The sequence below is a fragment of the Schistocerca nitens genome, chromosome 1 (assembly GCF_023898315.1).
Source record: "Schistocerca nitens isolate TAMUIC-IGC-003100 chromosome 1, iqSchNite1.1, whole genome shotgun sequence".
NCBI lineage: Eukaryota > Metazoa > Arthropoda > Insecta > Orthoptera > Acrididae > Schistocerca > Schistocerca nitens.
The window spans coordinates 963793122-963807588 of record NC_064614.1 but is presented as its reverse complement, the minus strand read 5'-3'; the positions used below and the strand labels follow the sequence as shown (position 1 = coordinate 963807588).

The window sequence follows — 14467 nt, the reverse complement described above, 5'->3', positions numbered from 1 at the left end:
TAATGAAATTTGCAAGGTATTTCAAGTATTTCAGAGAACAGTAATGTAATAATAATTGTGACCATTTTGCAGAAGGTTCTCTTACTTGGATCATTTGCGTGACGGTCAGCGATGTAAGAAATATTTTACCTTATAGTAATCTCACTTCATCATTAATGAAAAATGGAATGCCAATGCAAAATTGAGTCTGCACTATTTTAAACTCATACAGAGCAGAGAAGAGTATTAAATAACAAGGGCAATATGGGTATAACAATGCGAAATAAAAAAATTCAGAGATGTATTTAGCTTAATTTATGTGCTCGAGCTGACATGTTTCTCAACAGAAAAATTACAGTAGACGCATGTCACTGAACACACATGTACATGTCAAAATGTTAACTATGTACTACTGAAAATTTGATCTATATGGAGTAATTATCAGAGCAGTCGCACTCATGTCCAAACTCCATGATGCCAGCACCCAACAGACAGAACAAGATGGTGCTAATTTGTACGCTCTTATCTTTAAAAAAGTGAAGAGCAGACTTGCATAAAATTGTGCAATTCAGAGTCTTAAGCAGCTGCTTCTGTAGAGATTAATTAATCATAGCAGATGTATGCTAGGAGTAAAAATATGTTTGGGACATTATGATGGGCATCAAAGACTAGGTTCACACAAAGATACATTTCACATGTCCAGGATGAATTTTCACTCTGTAGCAGATTGTGTGCTGACTTGAAACTTTCCAGCAGATTAAAACTTCATGTTTGAGCGAGATTCAGACCTGGGATCTCTGCCTTTTGTATTTGGTACTCGATCCTGAGATGTTTTACACAGGAAAGTGTTCATCAAATGAATTATCGAAGCATGACTCACGACCTGCCCTTGGAGCTTTACCTCTGACAGTACCTTGTACTTCATAAAAGTTTACATTTAACATATGCTAGCACTTGAAATTGAGCATTAACTCCACGGGAGAGCAAAGGATGTGGACACTGACCTGAATGATACCTTGCAAACCAAAAGGTGTGAATATTACTTTGAATGAAAGGCTACACACCACTTTTAACACACCAGTATTTTAACATTCTGAAAAAAGGAACCAGTCAGTCAAGAGATTCAATTTTTACTTCAGCATACTACCAGTATCAACAGCTTGCGAAACAACATGAGTAACAGTGACTGTCATCAGAACAACAGAACAAACAGACTGTAAAGGACTGAAGTGTTTACAGTCAAAGTATCATTACCACCAAGGAATCATTCAAAACATAGTGGGCCAAAGAAATGTGGCAGTGTAACTGTGACTTATGAAAATATTTCATTCTGCTATTTTGATTTGTAAAACCTCAGTTGTTTGTCAGACATTTAGTGTCTGCAGACGTGTGATAGAAAAGACAGAGAGGAAGTGTTCTTTTTATTGTGTTTAGACATTGATATGTCTTAGATGTTTTGAATGTGCAGCTTTGTGTATGTGTGTGTGTGTGGTTTTTTTCCCAGTACAAAATCTCCTTTACCCATATCTTGTGCCCAAATTAAATTTATGCAGTGATGATAAATAAAATGGATTGTCTTGTTATACCCTTTACATGCATGGTGTTCAGCTTGCTGTTCATAATTTGACTAAAATTTATATTATGATGAATTTATTTGTATGATGCTGAATAGTAAGTAATTTTGCAGGATGCTCTGCAGACTGCTGCTGCCCATCATCAGGTATTAGAAAAACAACTTAGAGACAGCACAGCTGTAGTTGAAGTCTTGAGTAATAATAGTCTTGCATCTGACACAATTACAGGAGCTGCTATAAGAGTAAGTTGAAAGAACAGTTCACAGTAAATATATGAAAAGTTTTAAGTATGACAGTTTTATGCAGGAATTGTCAAATGTCATAATTTTGATGCTTTTCAGAGATTCCAGGCTTTGTCTGACACTGCTGGTGACATGCTCTCTTCCCTTGGGCATTGTCTCTCTCTGTTTCAGCAACAGGAGGAGGTATGCTAAAATTACTGTTTTTGGAAAGTGAAATGAATAGTTCCTTGGGGATTCAGTATGACGGGTATATAGTCTCCCACTGACATTAAAGTCAGCTTGTTTGTCAAAATCTTTCAGTTTCTATTTCTAATATAATTCCCTATGTTTTGAAATGTTTAATGGAACAAGGATACAGAATGGCGGAAAAATCGATTTTTTTTTTTAATTACTTTATTAAGTTCTATAGTCTTTTGTGATTGCATTGATATATACATTATAGGTTTTCAAATGAAAAATGACCGATATATACCAAATTTAAAAGTTACTGTCATGTATTCTGCCACGCCCCCTTTATTTCTGTTACAGAAACCAGTATTATTCCGAAAAGAACTGTGAACTTTCTGCTTCCAGCAATCATACATATGATACATTGTATATGTTGGTATCAGTGCAGTTTTCTAGTGTCTGTAAATGATTATCTTTGCTAGTATTTACTTCTGTTTCACTGAATCAGTTTGTTCACATATTATTGAATGTTTGTTGCCCAAATGCCACATATATTTGTGGAAGTACATATTCTTTAGTGTGCAATGAATATGGACTATGCCATGCATCAAGAAATTCAGTAAAAGGAAATTCTATAGTAACCAGTTCACATACGAAGCAAGCCACACTGTTGAAAGTAACCTGTGTATCAGTTCTTCAGGGAAGAAACTCCCACATGGCACACCTCCCGGTGATTCAAATTTTTGTGTTAACAGTGATGCTGTCTGTAGTGGATTTTTTGTTGTTGATGTAGGCATCTTTCTTCTTTGATAAAGGAGGTGGTGAAATGTAAGCAATGTGACTGTGTAAGCTGTCTGGAAATAACTGAACAACAAAGTAGGAGGAAGGGTTTAGCATCAAAATTAGTTGATCTGTGTAGATCCTGCAATAAATCTACATTGAAAATAGCTTTGAACATTGTGCACAATTCATATGATGTGAATTTGAAATTAGTGTATGCAATGCATGCAATAGGAGAAGGAAAAAAGACTGTTCAAGTGTTTTGTGGTTTGATGGACCTTCCTTCTCCCAGTAGGTTCAGCAGTACATAAAAATACTTTTAGGTGCCTTGACGGTTGTGTCTAAAGCATCTATGAAATGTTCAGTAGAAGAAACTGGAAATATTAGTGGAACCAGGGACATTGCTGTTGCACTTGATGAGACATGGCAACATCGAGGACATCATTCCTTGAATGGTATTGCAAGAGCTGCTTCTCTGGAGAATGGAAAAGTTGTTGATGTTGAGTTCTTATCTAAGTACTGCCACACTTGCCATGGTAACACTGAAGGACATATTGAACATCAGTGTTCTAAGAATTATGGTGGTTACAGTGGAGGTATGGAGTGTGATGAAGAAATATTTCAGAGGGCGATGCCCATTTATAAAGTTAGATATACGAAGTACCTAGGCGATGGGGACTCTAAAGCCTTCAATAAAATTAATGAGTTCAATGCTTATGGTGCTACATTGGTAACAAAACTGGAGTGTTGTGGACAAGTGCAAAAGAGGATGGGTGCTAGATTGAGGAAACCACAAAGAGAAATGAAAGGAAAGTTGCTGTCTGATGGAAAAACTCTGTCTGATTGAGGCAGGTTGACATAAACTGAAATAGACCTTCTTCGGGGTTATTATGGACTGGCCATTAGACAAACTGCACCTCTGAATGATGTTGCAGCAATGAGAAAAGCTGTATGGGCCACTTGCTTTCATAAGTTGTCCACAGATAACCGCCCTGTTCATGGACTTTGCCCTAAAGGAGCAGATTGTTGGTGTGGTTACCAAAAAGCAAAAGAAAGTGGTCAATCATACCATCCTAAGCATTCTCTTCCTGAGCCTGTTTTGAATGAAATGAAACCAATTTTTAGAGACCTGAGTGACCCTGTTTTGCTTAGTAAATGTCTTCGTGGAGGCACTCAGAATACAAATGAAAGTTTCAACCATTGCATATGGGAAAGATTACCCAAGAATGTTTTTGTAGGACTAAATACATTAAAAGTTGGTGTACAAGATGCAGTGATTGTTTCAATGATGGAGTGATAGGAAGGTTGGAAGTCCTGAGAAATTTAGACATAAAATTTGGCTCTAATATGGAAGATCAATTACTTGTGTGTGATGGACAATGGGTGCATGAAGCTGAAAGATTCGCTCTTCAAGTTACCAGTTAGCAAGAAGTCCTAAAAGGAATGCCAAGAGGAAGCTTGAAGATGAAGCAATGCTGCAGGATGAAGGCTATGCTCCAGAATGTTCTGAGGCACAGTTTAATTGGACTCATATCTTTGTTTGCAATTTCCCACAAGTTGTATTTTTCAGAATTCAGGTACAAATATTTTCCAAAGTTTGTAAACCATTGCTCTAATTTTTTTCTGGTAACTTGCAATAGTCCATACTTAAGTAGTAGACCTAAACTTTATTGCAGGAATAACTAAATTATAGAAAAAATAACATTTTATTAGGAAAAAAAATATAAAAATTAAAATGTAAGATGTGATATTTTTTATCCTTGTAATATACATAATAGATGGAATTAAGTAGGTCTAATACCTCAGCCATCTCCTAGCAACATATTCATTGTTCCTGTAGTCTCCCCTGGCCTCAACTTCTATAGTCCGCATCCTCCACTTGCTGCTGTCTCCTTTACTGTGCGCACTTCAGCCTCACACATATCTCGTAACCCCCTCCTTGCCTGCATGGATATTTCCTATTGTCTGCTTCTCTCCTCTCCTCTCCTCCCTTGCTCCCTCCACTCCTTCCAATTCCTTTCAGCACAGCTTATCTGATGCTGTACTTAGCAGCTCACCATCCTGCTCCTGCCATGTCCCTACATACTTCTAAAAGCAGCACTACAGCATCTCCCCACCCGTATGCAGCTATCCCTCATCCTCTCTGCCCCATGCCTCTTCTGTACTCCACTACCCACTCAAGCTAGGATTGCTAGTTGCCCCAGTGGGGCTAAAAACACTGAAATGACGGTGGCCATGTGTGTGAGAATTATGGTATATGAATGTGTGTGTGTTTTTTCTTTCTTCATCTGATGAAGGGCTTTGTCCAGTAGCTAAAAATTTATACAAGTGTACTTCTAAATGTGCACATCCACTACTGAACACCATCTCTATGTAGTGAGCTGTGATTTGATTCATGTTGTTATTCCACCCTGGATTTTCTATTCTTTAATTTGACCCCTGTGTTCTGACAGTCTGATTTGAAACTTCATCTTTGTAAAATAATTGTTGCTGAAATTTATTCAGTTTTTAAGAGCACAATTTTCCATCAAGTTTGTAACGATTCAAACCACAGTGTGGTTTTTGTTGTCAGAGGCTGCAATCATGTGTATGGGTTGTGTTTGAGTGAGTGTGTGTGTGTGTGTGTGTGTGTGTGTGTGTGTGTTTGACGAATGCCAGTGGCCGAAAGCTTTAATTGTTAAAGCCTTTTTGTTGTGCCTATCTGCGACTCAGTATCTCTGCTATATAGTGAGTGGCAACTTTCCTTCTGATAATAGAGGATAGTTATGTAATACAAGCAAGGTGCATGCAAGAGGCAAGGTAAGAACACATGCACTTCTCTTAATTTCTGTTTATTTGTGTTATCCATGTTTAACAAATATGGCATTTATTTTTCATCAACTGTGATTGCAACTAAGGATTTTTTCCAATATCAGAATGTTATCTGTTAGGTAAGAATACTGCAGTTGAAACAAGAACAGGAGAAGTGTCGAGTTCTAGAAGAAGCCCTTAATGTGCTGGCAAAAGAGCATCATGAGCTGGAGCAATCAATGGCATCACATCTGTCAAACCCTTCACTCCATAACATGGTGGATGGTCCAACTCCAAGGAGAAGTCCTCGTTTTTATGACACGTCTGATGATGAGTTTTATGATGCATTTGAAGCAGGTTAGTACTTCCAGTATTCAAATATGCTTGTTGGAAGGTGATTACACTTAGGAGGACTGGTCCGTGAAGCTCTCAGTATCTTAGGTGCCTGCATTGTTTACATAATTGTATTTATCGGTACTGGTTTTACTTACAAGGTAATGATCCAGTACAACTTGTCAAAACCTGGTATGAAATGTCTTATGCAAGAAGAATTCACTGAAGTAAATGCACTGTCAAACTTTTAGCTGTGAAGCTACTCATTTGTGCTAAACGTAGAATCTCTTTTAACAGCAGTTTGTACAATTCCTGCATTGCATACGAATGAACAAATGAACAGAAATCACTGTAATGAAAGCTTAACATCACTTAATGCGGAAATCCAGCACTACACACAGAGAAATTTCAAGCACCTGTGCCATACCAAAAGTATCAGTTATTACTTACTTTTTGGATAACCTGCACTTCATATTGACAGTTAAGCTATTGACTATATAATTCTTATGGAGATGATTAGCAAAATATTGTGCTGTATTGACATCACACTGCAGATAACAAGTGTCAGTTCTATTGGGAATTTGATTTGTACACCATTTTGTATCAGTTTTTGTATCACAGTTCTTATGAAATTTTTAGGTTTTATTCTAAAAGAAGGGATTGGTTGATAGGACACATCTTCCTGAGGAAGCAGTTAATTTGTTAATGGGTGGTAATGTGTGAAGGAGGGGAGGGAGGGGGATGAAAATTGTTGAGTGAAATCAAGGGTTGATTATGATAAGCTGGTTCCAATGACTGTAGACTGCAATAGTTACGCAGAGATGAAGAGGCTCGCCCAGGATAGACTAGTGTGGAGAGGTGCATCAAACCCGTCTTAGGACAGTGAGACTGAAGGCCACAACAGTAACATTTTACTCACAGTGACACTATTCCTCATCTGTTTCTTATAGTCATCACTAAAATGAATCACAGTACAAAGTTTCTCTTGACAAGTAGTACACAAAATGTATCCAGTTGACAGGATGATTTAGATTAACCATGACACCTTACAGCAGATCCAACACCAAGGCAAGGACGTGGACTTTTGCTGAGTACTAGGACACATTGGGATATCGGGAAATGACACATCCAACAAAAATAAGCATTTAGGGATGGAACCACACATCAGTGTACTGTCCTCTTGCATGCTATCAACTCATGATCTGACAGAAGTATCATGTCTCAGTGGGAACCAGATGGTTGGAAGTGGTGAATGAGTGTCTGTGGTCAACGAAATTGACCATATATGCAGGGCAGACTTCATGCTAACCACACTGATGGAAGGAGGTGCTGCTCATCAGACAGAGATTAGGACACTGCTCATTGACACACAGTTTCCTCCTCCAGGGGAAGATTCACCACTCTATGAAGTTTGTAGTGTACTGCTTTCGGGTCAGCATGTTCTAGCAGTTTGTTTTGTATATTAATATGAGGACAACCTTCAGTTTGGCTGGAGATCTACCCCACCATCCTTGCTGACACTGACATCAGTGTACCATGGGTTTTGGAGTTCTGCGAAATGTTGGGCCTCATCCATAAATTGTTGGGGAGATGAGGTCAGTGTATTTTTAAATGATGGCTCAACCAGACTTTTAGCATTTTTATCAACTGATTTCAAGTGCCATAGTTTAGTGTACTATGATGACAGTTTTTACATCCGTTATGTCGATTTTTAATGCACTATAAGAAACTCTGTCTGGTGAGGCAGCCATCATCCCCCCACGAGTTGGTGAGTTGGTGTTCTGACACCTCGTAAGGGCACTAATGACCATGCTGTTGAGTGCCCCACACCACTAAAATACAAAGTGTCTGTTTAGTGATGAAAGGAAACATTTTCCTCCTTCCAGGGACACTGTACAAAAGAAACGTTGGATGCATTTGGGCATTCCTGCCTGTCATAAGAGTCGACTAAAAGGAGTCTCAAACGTTTCAGCCCTTATGTGATGGTCCTCTCTTGGGTTTGACCACCATATTTCAAAATTATTCTGAAGAGTGAGCCAATTGGGGAAGGGTGCCTTACTCGGTGGATTGTGTCCATCGTGCATCGAGACTTTTAGCCAGCTTATTCGTCGTTGCATTGCAGTCCCGCTCGCTCTCCATCTCTTTGGTGAGGATACATTCCTGGTTGCGATTTCCTCCATGCACTCTGCAGTGTCGCTTTCTGCACTGACGATGACCATGGACCACTTGCCACTTAATATCCAGCACGATAGCCAGACCGTTGTGGTGGGGCCGCCATGTACCCTGGACTCTCGGCTATGGCCATCCTGCCAGATGGCCCTTGCTGAGGCTGGGTGACACCCATGGGGAGGGCCCTTGGTCGGAGTAGGTGACATCAGGGTGGATGACACGCAATGAAGCATGGCACATCTCCTTTTGCTGGTGGCCAGCCACCAGTAGTCTCTAAGCGTTTGAGAGCTCACTTCAATGCAAACATGTATGACCCCAAATCATTCCCCTCCCTGGCCACACTGTAGGAGGAACGAAAGGCTATGAATGACAGCGAGACATATTCACCCCGGTACCTAGTCTGTACGAGAGCTGATGGGGAAAAGTTTGTGTCCATGAAGCCTCAGTTCTTTGTAGAGCATTTAGAGGACAAGTTCGGGGAGGTGGAGGGCTTGTTAAAAATGCGATCCGGGTCAGTCTTGATAAAAACGGCATCCTCTGCCCAGTCACAGGCATTAATTGCTTGTAAGAAGCTGGGGGATGTTTCTGTTACTATCACGCCCCATAAATATGGTCCAGGGCATTATCTTCCACAGGGACCTTCTTTTACAGTCCGATGACAAGCTGTGCGCCAACTTAGTGCGACGAGCTGTCCACTTCATCCAGTGCGTCCACCAGAGTCTGACGGTTAATCAGGTTGCCACTGGTGCCTTCATCTTGGCCTTCGAGGGTGACACATTACCGAAGAAGGTGAAGGTGATGGTCTACCACTGTGATATCAAGCCGTATATTCCTCCCCCGATGCGGTGCTTCAAGTGTTGGAAGTTCGGCCATATGTCTTCCCACTGTGCTTCCAGCGTCTTATGTTGTGATTGTGGTCATCCATCCCATCCCGATACTCCATGTGCCCCGCCTCCCATCTGTGTCAACTGCGGAGAGCACCATCCCCCTTGCTCGCCGGACTGTAAGATTTTACAGAAGGAACGGAAAATAATGGAATAAAAGACCCTGGACCGACTGACCTACACTGAGGCTAAACGGAAATTTGAATGGCTTCATCCCATGTGCATGACGTCATCTTATGCCGCCGCTGTCACTCCTGTTACAGCTCCATCCGTTGCTCCACATACAGTCAGCTCTCGGAGCCAAAGGACCACACCTGCCCCCTTGATGGTGGGGGGCACTTCCCTCCCTGTTGCTGCTCCCGCACCACCTACCTTGGGAGCAGCACCCCCCATCCCCCCCACCCCATCGGGGACACCAGTCCCCTTCTAAGCTGGAGAAGCGTAAGTCTTCTTCGACTTCTCTCACTAGAAAGGGATCGCTTGGGTCACTCCCTTCCCAGGTTCCTACTAGTGGCAAACCAGACAACCACCAGGAGCAGAAGAATACCCAGGTAGATGGTCATAGGGTTTCGCGGTCCTCTTCAGTCCCGGAGACTGAATCAAAGACGTCCTCCCAGCAAGGGCGACCAAAGAAACAGCGTGAGAAATCGAATACTCTTAAGACCAAGGGAATTGTGGTGGCACCCACTCCACCGCTACCTACGAGCTCTGCGTCTGAGGATGCGGTGGAGATTCTGGTGTCCGCTGAGGACCTAGATCTCACCGGTCCCTCAGACATGATGGATGTCGCTCCGGTAGGTAATCAGTCGGTGGCAGCAGGTGACCCAGTGGTGTAATCCGCCTCCTCGGTCCCTGCATGACTTTCTCGGCCATGGACAGTGTCATCCTCCAGTGGAACTGCAGCAGTTTTTTCCACTATCTTGCTGAGCTCTGACAACTTCTCAGCCTTCACTCTTTCCTCTGAATTGCTCTTCAGGAAACTTGGTTTCCGGTGATGCGAACCCCCACCCTCCGTGGCTATCGGGGTTATTATAAGAATCGGGCAGCTTATGAGAGGGTATCTGGTGGCGTCTGCATCTACGTCCTTCACTCTCTTTACAGCGAGTCTGTCCTCCTACAAACACCTTTAGAGGCTGTCACTGTCGGGTGTGGACACCTCAGGCTGTTACTGTCTGCAGTCTCTATCTTCCACTGGATGGTGATGTCCCGCAGCATGTCCTGGCTGCGCTGATAGCCCAATTGCCGCCACCTTTTCTGTTACTGGGCGACTTCAATGCCCATAACCCTCTGTGGGGTGGATCAGTGGCAACAGCCCGAGGCAGCATCATTGAGCAAGTATTGGCACAACTCGACCTTTCTCTTTTAAATATTGGTGCTTCCACATATTTCAGTGTGGCACATGGCACATACTCAGCCATTCAGCCATTGACCTTTTGATCTGCAGTCCTAGCCTATTACCATCTGTCCAGTGGAGTGTGACGACTTGTGCGGTAGTGACCACTTTCCAATCTTTCTGTCACTGCCACAGTGTCACTCTTCTGGGCACCCCTGCGGATGGGCTATGAATAAGGCTGACTGGGACTTGTTCACCTCCATTGCCACTATTGAGCCTCTTTTCAATGACGCCATTGATGCGGTGGTTCACTTGGTCACCACTGATATCGTTACTGCCGCAGAATGTGCCATTCCCTGTTCTTCTGGATCCCTCAACGGAGGACTGTGCCTTGGTGGTCACCTGAGATCGCTGAGGCAATTAAAGGTTGCAGGCAGGCACTCTAGCGTCACAAGCGGCATCTGTCATTGGCACACCTCATCGCCTTTAAACGACCCCGTGCACGATCCTGCCGGCTCATTCGCCAATGCAAGTGGGAGTGCTGGGAAAGGTATGTCTCCACTAATGGCCTTTGTACACCCCCCCCCCCCCCCCGTCAGCGTACCTGCACTTTCACTGAATGGAGCAGTCTGTACTGACTCCGACACAAATGCAAACCACTTAGCGGAGCATTTTGCTCAGAGTTCCACGTCTGCGAATTACCCACTGCCCTTCCACTCCCTGAAAGAGCAGTTGGAATGTCAGAGCCTTTCGTTTCACACGCGCCACCCTGAATCGTACAATGCTCCATTCAGTGAGTGGGAATTCCAAAGTGCCCTAGCCACTTGCCCTGATACAGCCCCCAGGCCAGATCGCATCCACTGTCAGATGCTCAAACACCTCATGGTGGACTACCAGCGATGCCTCCTAGACCTTTTCAACCATATCTGGGTTGAGGGTGAGTTCCCGTCGCAATGGTGGGAATTATCGTAATCCCCATGTTGAAACCTGGCAAGAACTCACTGGAGGTGGACAGCTACTGCCCCATTAGCCTCACTGACATTCTTTGCAAGTTGCTTGAATGCATGGTGAGCTGGAGGTTGAGTTGGCTACTTGAGTCTCGGGGCCTTCTGGCTCCGTCCCAGGGTGGATTCCGTAAGGGCCGCTCTGCCGCCGATAATCTGGTGTGCCTGGAGTCTGCTATCCATATGGCCTTTGCCTGCTGTCAGCATCTGGTCGCTGTCTTTTTTGATGTGCGTAAGGCATACGATACAACACGGCGACATCACATCCTCTCTACATTTTATGGTTGGGGTCTTCGGGGTATGCTCCCGATTTTCATACAAAATTTTCTGTCACTTCATTCCTTCCACGTGCAAGTTGCCGCCTCCCATAGTTCCTCCAGAGTTCAGAAGAATGGGGTACTGCAAGGATCTATCTTAAGTGTCTGCCAGTTTTAATTGCAATTAATGGGCTCGTTGCGGTGGTGGGAAGTCTGTCTCAGCTTCCTTGTATGCTGATGACTTCTGCCTATACTTTAGCTCCACTGGAATTGTAGCTGCTGAACGGCAGCTGCAGGGTGCTATCCGCAAGACGCAGTCTTGGGCTGTAGCGCAGGGTTTCCAGTTTTCGGCTGCCAAGACCTGTGTTATGCATTTCTGCTGGCGACGCGCTGTTCACCCTGAGTCATGGCTTTATCTTGACAGCGAACCTCGTGCTGTAGTGGAGACGCATCGGTTTTTGGGATTGGTTTTTGATACCCCATTGACTTGGCTCCCTCATATTCGGCAGCTTAAACAGACGTGCTGGCAGCATCTTAACACTCTTTGTTGCTTGAGTCACACCAGCTGTGGTGCCGATCGGTCTACCCCTCTAAGACTGTACCAGGCGTTAATTCAGTCACATCTAGATTATGGGAGCCTGGCTTACGGTTCAGCATCGCCTTCCGCATTGTGGTTGCTGGACCCCATCCTTCACAGCGGGATCCGACTCGCCACTGGAGTTTTCCGTCAACAGCATACTTGCATACTTGTGGAGGCAGGTGTCCTTCCATTGCGGTTCCGGCGCCAATGATTACTGGCCACTTATGCTACACATGTTTGTAGCTTGCCCGGGCATCCCAATTATCTTCTCCTGTTCCCTCAGTCGGTCGTCCATCTTCTGGAACAGCGGCCCCGGTCAGGGTGTATGATCGCGGTTCACGTCAGAGCTCTTCTCTCTGGGCTTGAGGTTTTCCCTCTTGCACCTCTTTTCCGGGCTCCTCTGTGTATACCCCTGTGGTGTGTGCCCCGCCCATGCCTTCAGCTCAATTTGGCACAGAGCCCAAAGGACGCAGTCCTTCCTGAGGCCCTCCGTCGCCAGTTTCTTTCAATCCTTGCCACGTTTCAAGCCTCTGACTTGTCTATACTGACAGTTTGGTGGTTGCAGGTCATGGCGGTTATGCTCTTACTCTAGGTGATCATTATGAACAACACTCATTGCTGGCTGGCTGCAGTGTTTTCACTGCCAAGCTGGTCGCCATCTCTCGCGCCCTAGAATATATCCGCTCCTGCTCAGGTGAGTCCTCTGTTATCTGTAGTGACTCCCTGACCAGTTTACGAGCTATCAACCAGTGTTTCTCTCGCTGTCGTCTAGTGATGGCTATCCAGGAGTCCCTCCATACTCTTGCTCATTACCGCCGCTCTGTGGTCTTTGTGTGGACCCCGGGTCATGTTGGCATCCCGGGAAATGAACATGTTGACGTGCTGGCCAAACAGGCTGTTGGTGCACCAGCCTTGGAGATTGACCTTTTGGAGAGTGACTTCAGGTCAGTTTTGCGGCAGAAGGTACTTCGCACCTGGGGTGAAGAATGGCACACCCTTTCTTCACCCAACAAACTTTGGGCTATCAAGGAGGCTACCGGTGCGTGGCACTCCTCCTTGCAGGTCTCTCACAAGGACTCTGTTGTCCTCTGCCAGCTGTGAATTGGCCACACGTGGATAACGCACAGCTATTTATTGCGCTACGAGGACCCACCTTTATGCCACTGTGGGTTAGCTTTGACAGTGGTCCACATCTTGTTGGACTGCCCGCTTTTAACTCCTCTCAGGCAGACATTTGCGCTGCCTGATACTCTTTCTGCACTTTTATCAGATGACGTTGCAGTGGCAGATTTAGTTTTGAGTTTTATTCATGCAGGGGGTTTTTATCGCTTGACCTAAGTGTTTGTCCTTTTTTTGTGTTGAGTCTGGCCTTTGGCCTACGGTTTTAGACTGGGGTTTTTAGTGTGTTTCTTGGTGGTTGGCTTTTCCTTTTTTGTTTCTATGGTCGGCCAACCACTGTCACACTCGGTGTGATTTTAATTCCTTTTTTCTGGTTTGTCTGTGTCTTTCTTGTCCTGTGTCATCTCTTGTCCATTATTTGTTTTTATTCTTTGTGGGTGTTTCAAGTTCGTGGAAAAAGGGGCCGTTGGCCCTAGTAGTCTGGTCCCTTCAACCCCACAAACCAACCAACAGTAATTACTAGTTTTATTTGGAGAAAATTTGGATGGAGTAAGAAATGGTGCTGTTGTTGTACCTGTTGTGCTATGTACCAGGCATACTTGATCTAGTTCGTGAAATGTGACAATGCAATCTGATAATGCGCAAATGAGTGAAATTTGAGAATAATGTAGAACTGGCAAACCTGAAATGAGAAAGAGCTGTGGAAAGTCTGACAATTTACAGAAAAGTGCAGAAAGAGCTGTGGAAAGTCAGATAATTATCAGAAAATGTAGAATTTATTTATTTTATTTAGAGGTTGAATAACATTAGTAATTCCAGGGGAAATATATATTATAAACAGCTTTCTGCCATTGTTTGGAAATACTGAGGTCGTGTTACATTGAGGCCAAGAATCCAGCAAAAGCAATGAATTATTTTCTGCAATCAATAAAAAGAAATTTTGAATGAAACGTTGAAAATCATTCTTTCCTGTGTTTCCAGGTTTTGATACATTGATTATGAGAGTATTGCAAATTAGAGTGTATGGAAATTCTCCCCAGTTTATTCAACAAATAGAGATATGTTGCATAACAGTCCTGGGAGCAGTACAACTTATGTCCTGGAAAGGTAGCCTACCAAAAACCAATTTTCACAGTATCGCAATCCAACCACTAACGGAGTCCAAACCATTCCTACAGTGAACATCAAACCATCAGACCGACTGGCGTGCACTTCCACTTCATTGGCACTGGAATCAAATTACATCTGACTCAGA

The 14467-nt window shown here is 43.7% G+C and overlaps 1 protein-coding gene across 1 annotated transcript in view; it reads left to right on the top strand.

The window, feature by feature from the left end:
- The window catches only part of LOC126194829 (oxysterol-binding protein-related protein 1-like), a 424899-nt gene that overhangs the window by 104021 nt on the left and 306411 nt on the right, over positions 1–14467 (top strand). Inside the window, exons 10-12 of the mRNA XM_049933164.1 lie at positions 1667–1795; positions 1895–1978; positions 5674–5890. Of these exons, the coding sequence (XP_049789121.1) occupies positions 1667–1795; positions 1895–1978; positions 5674–5890 (430 nt within the window). The remainder of the gene's footprint in view (positions 1–1666; positions 1796–1894; positions 1979–5673; positions 5891–14467) is intronic.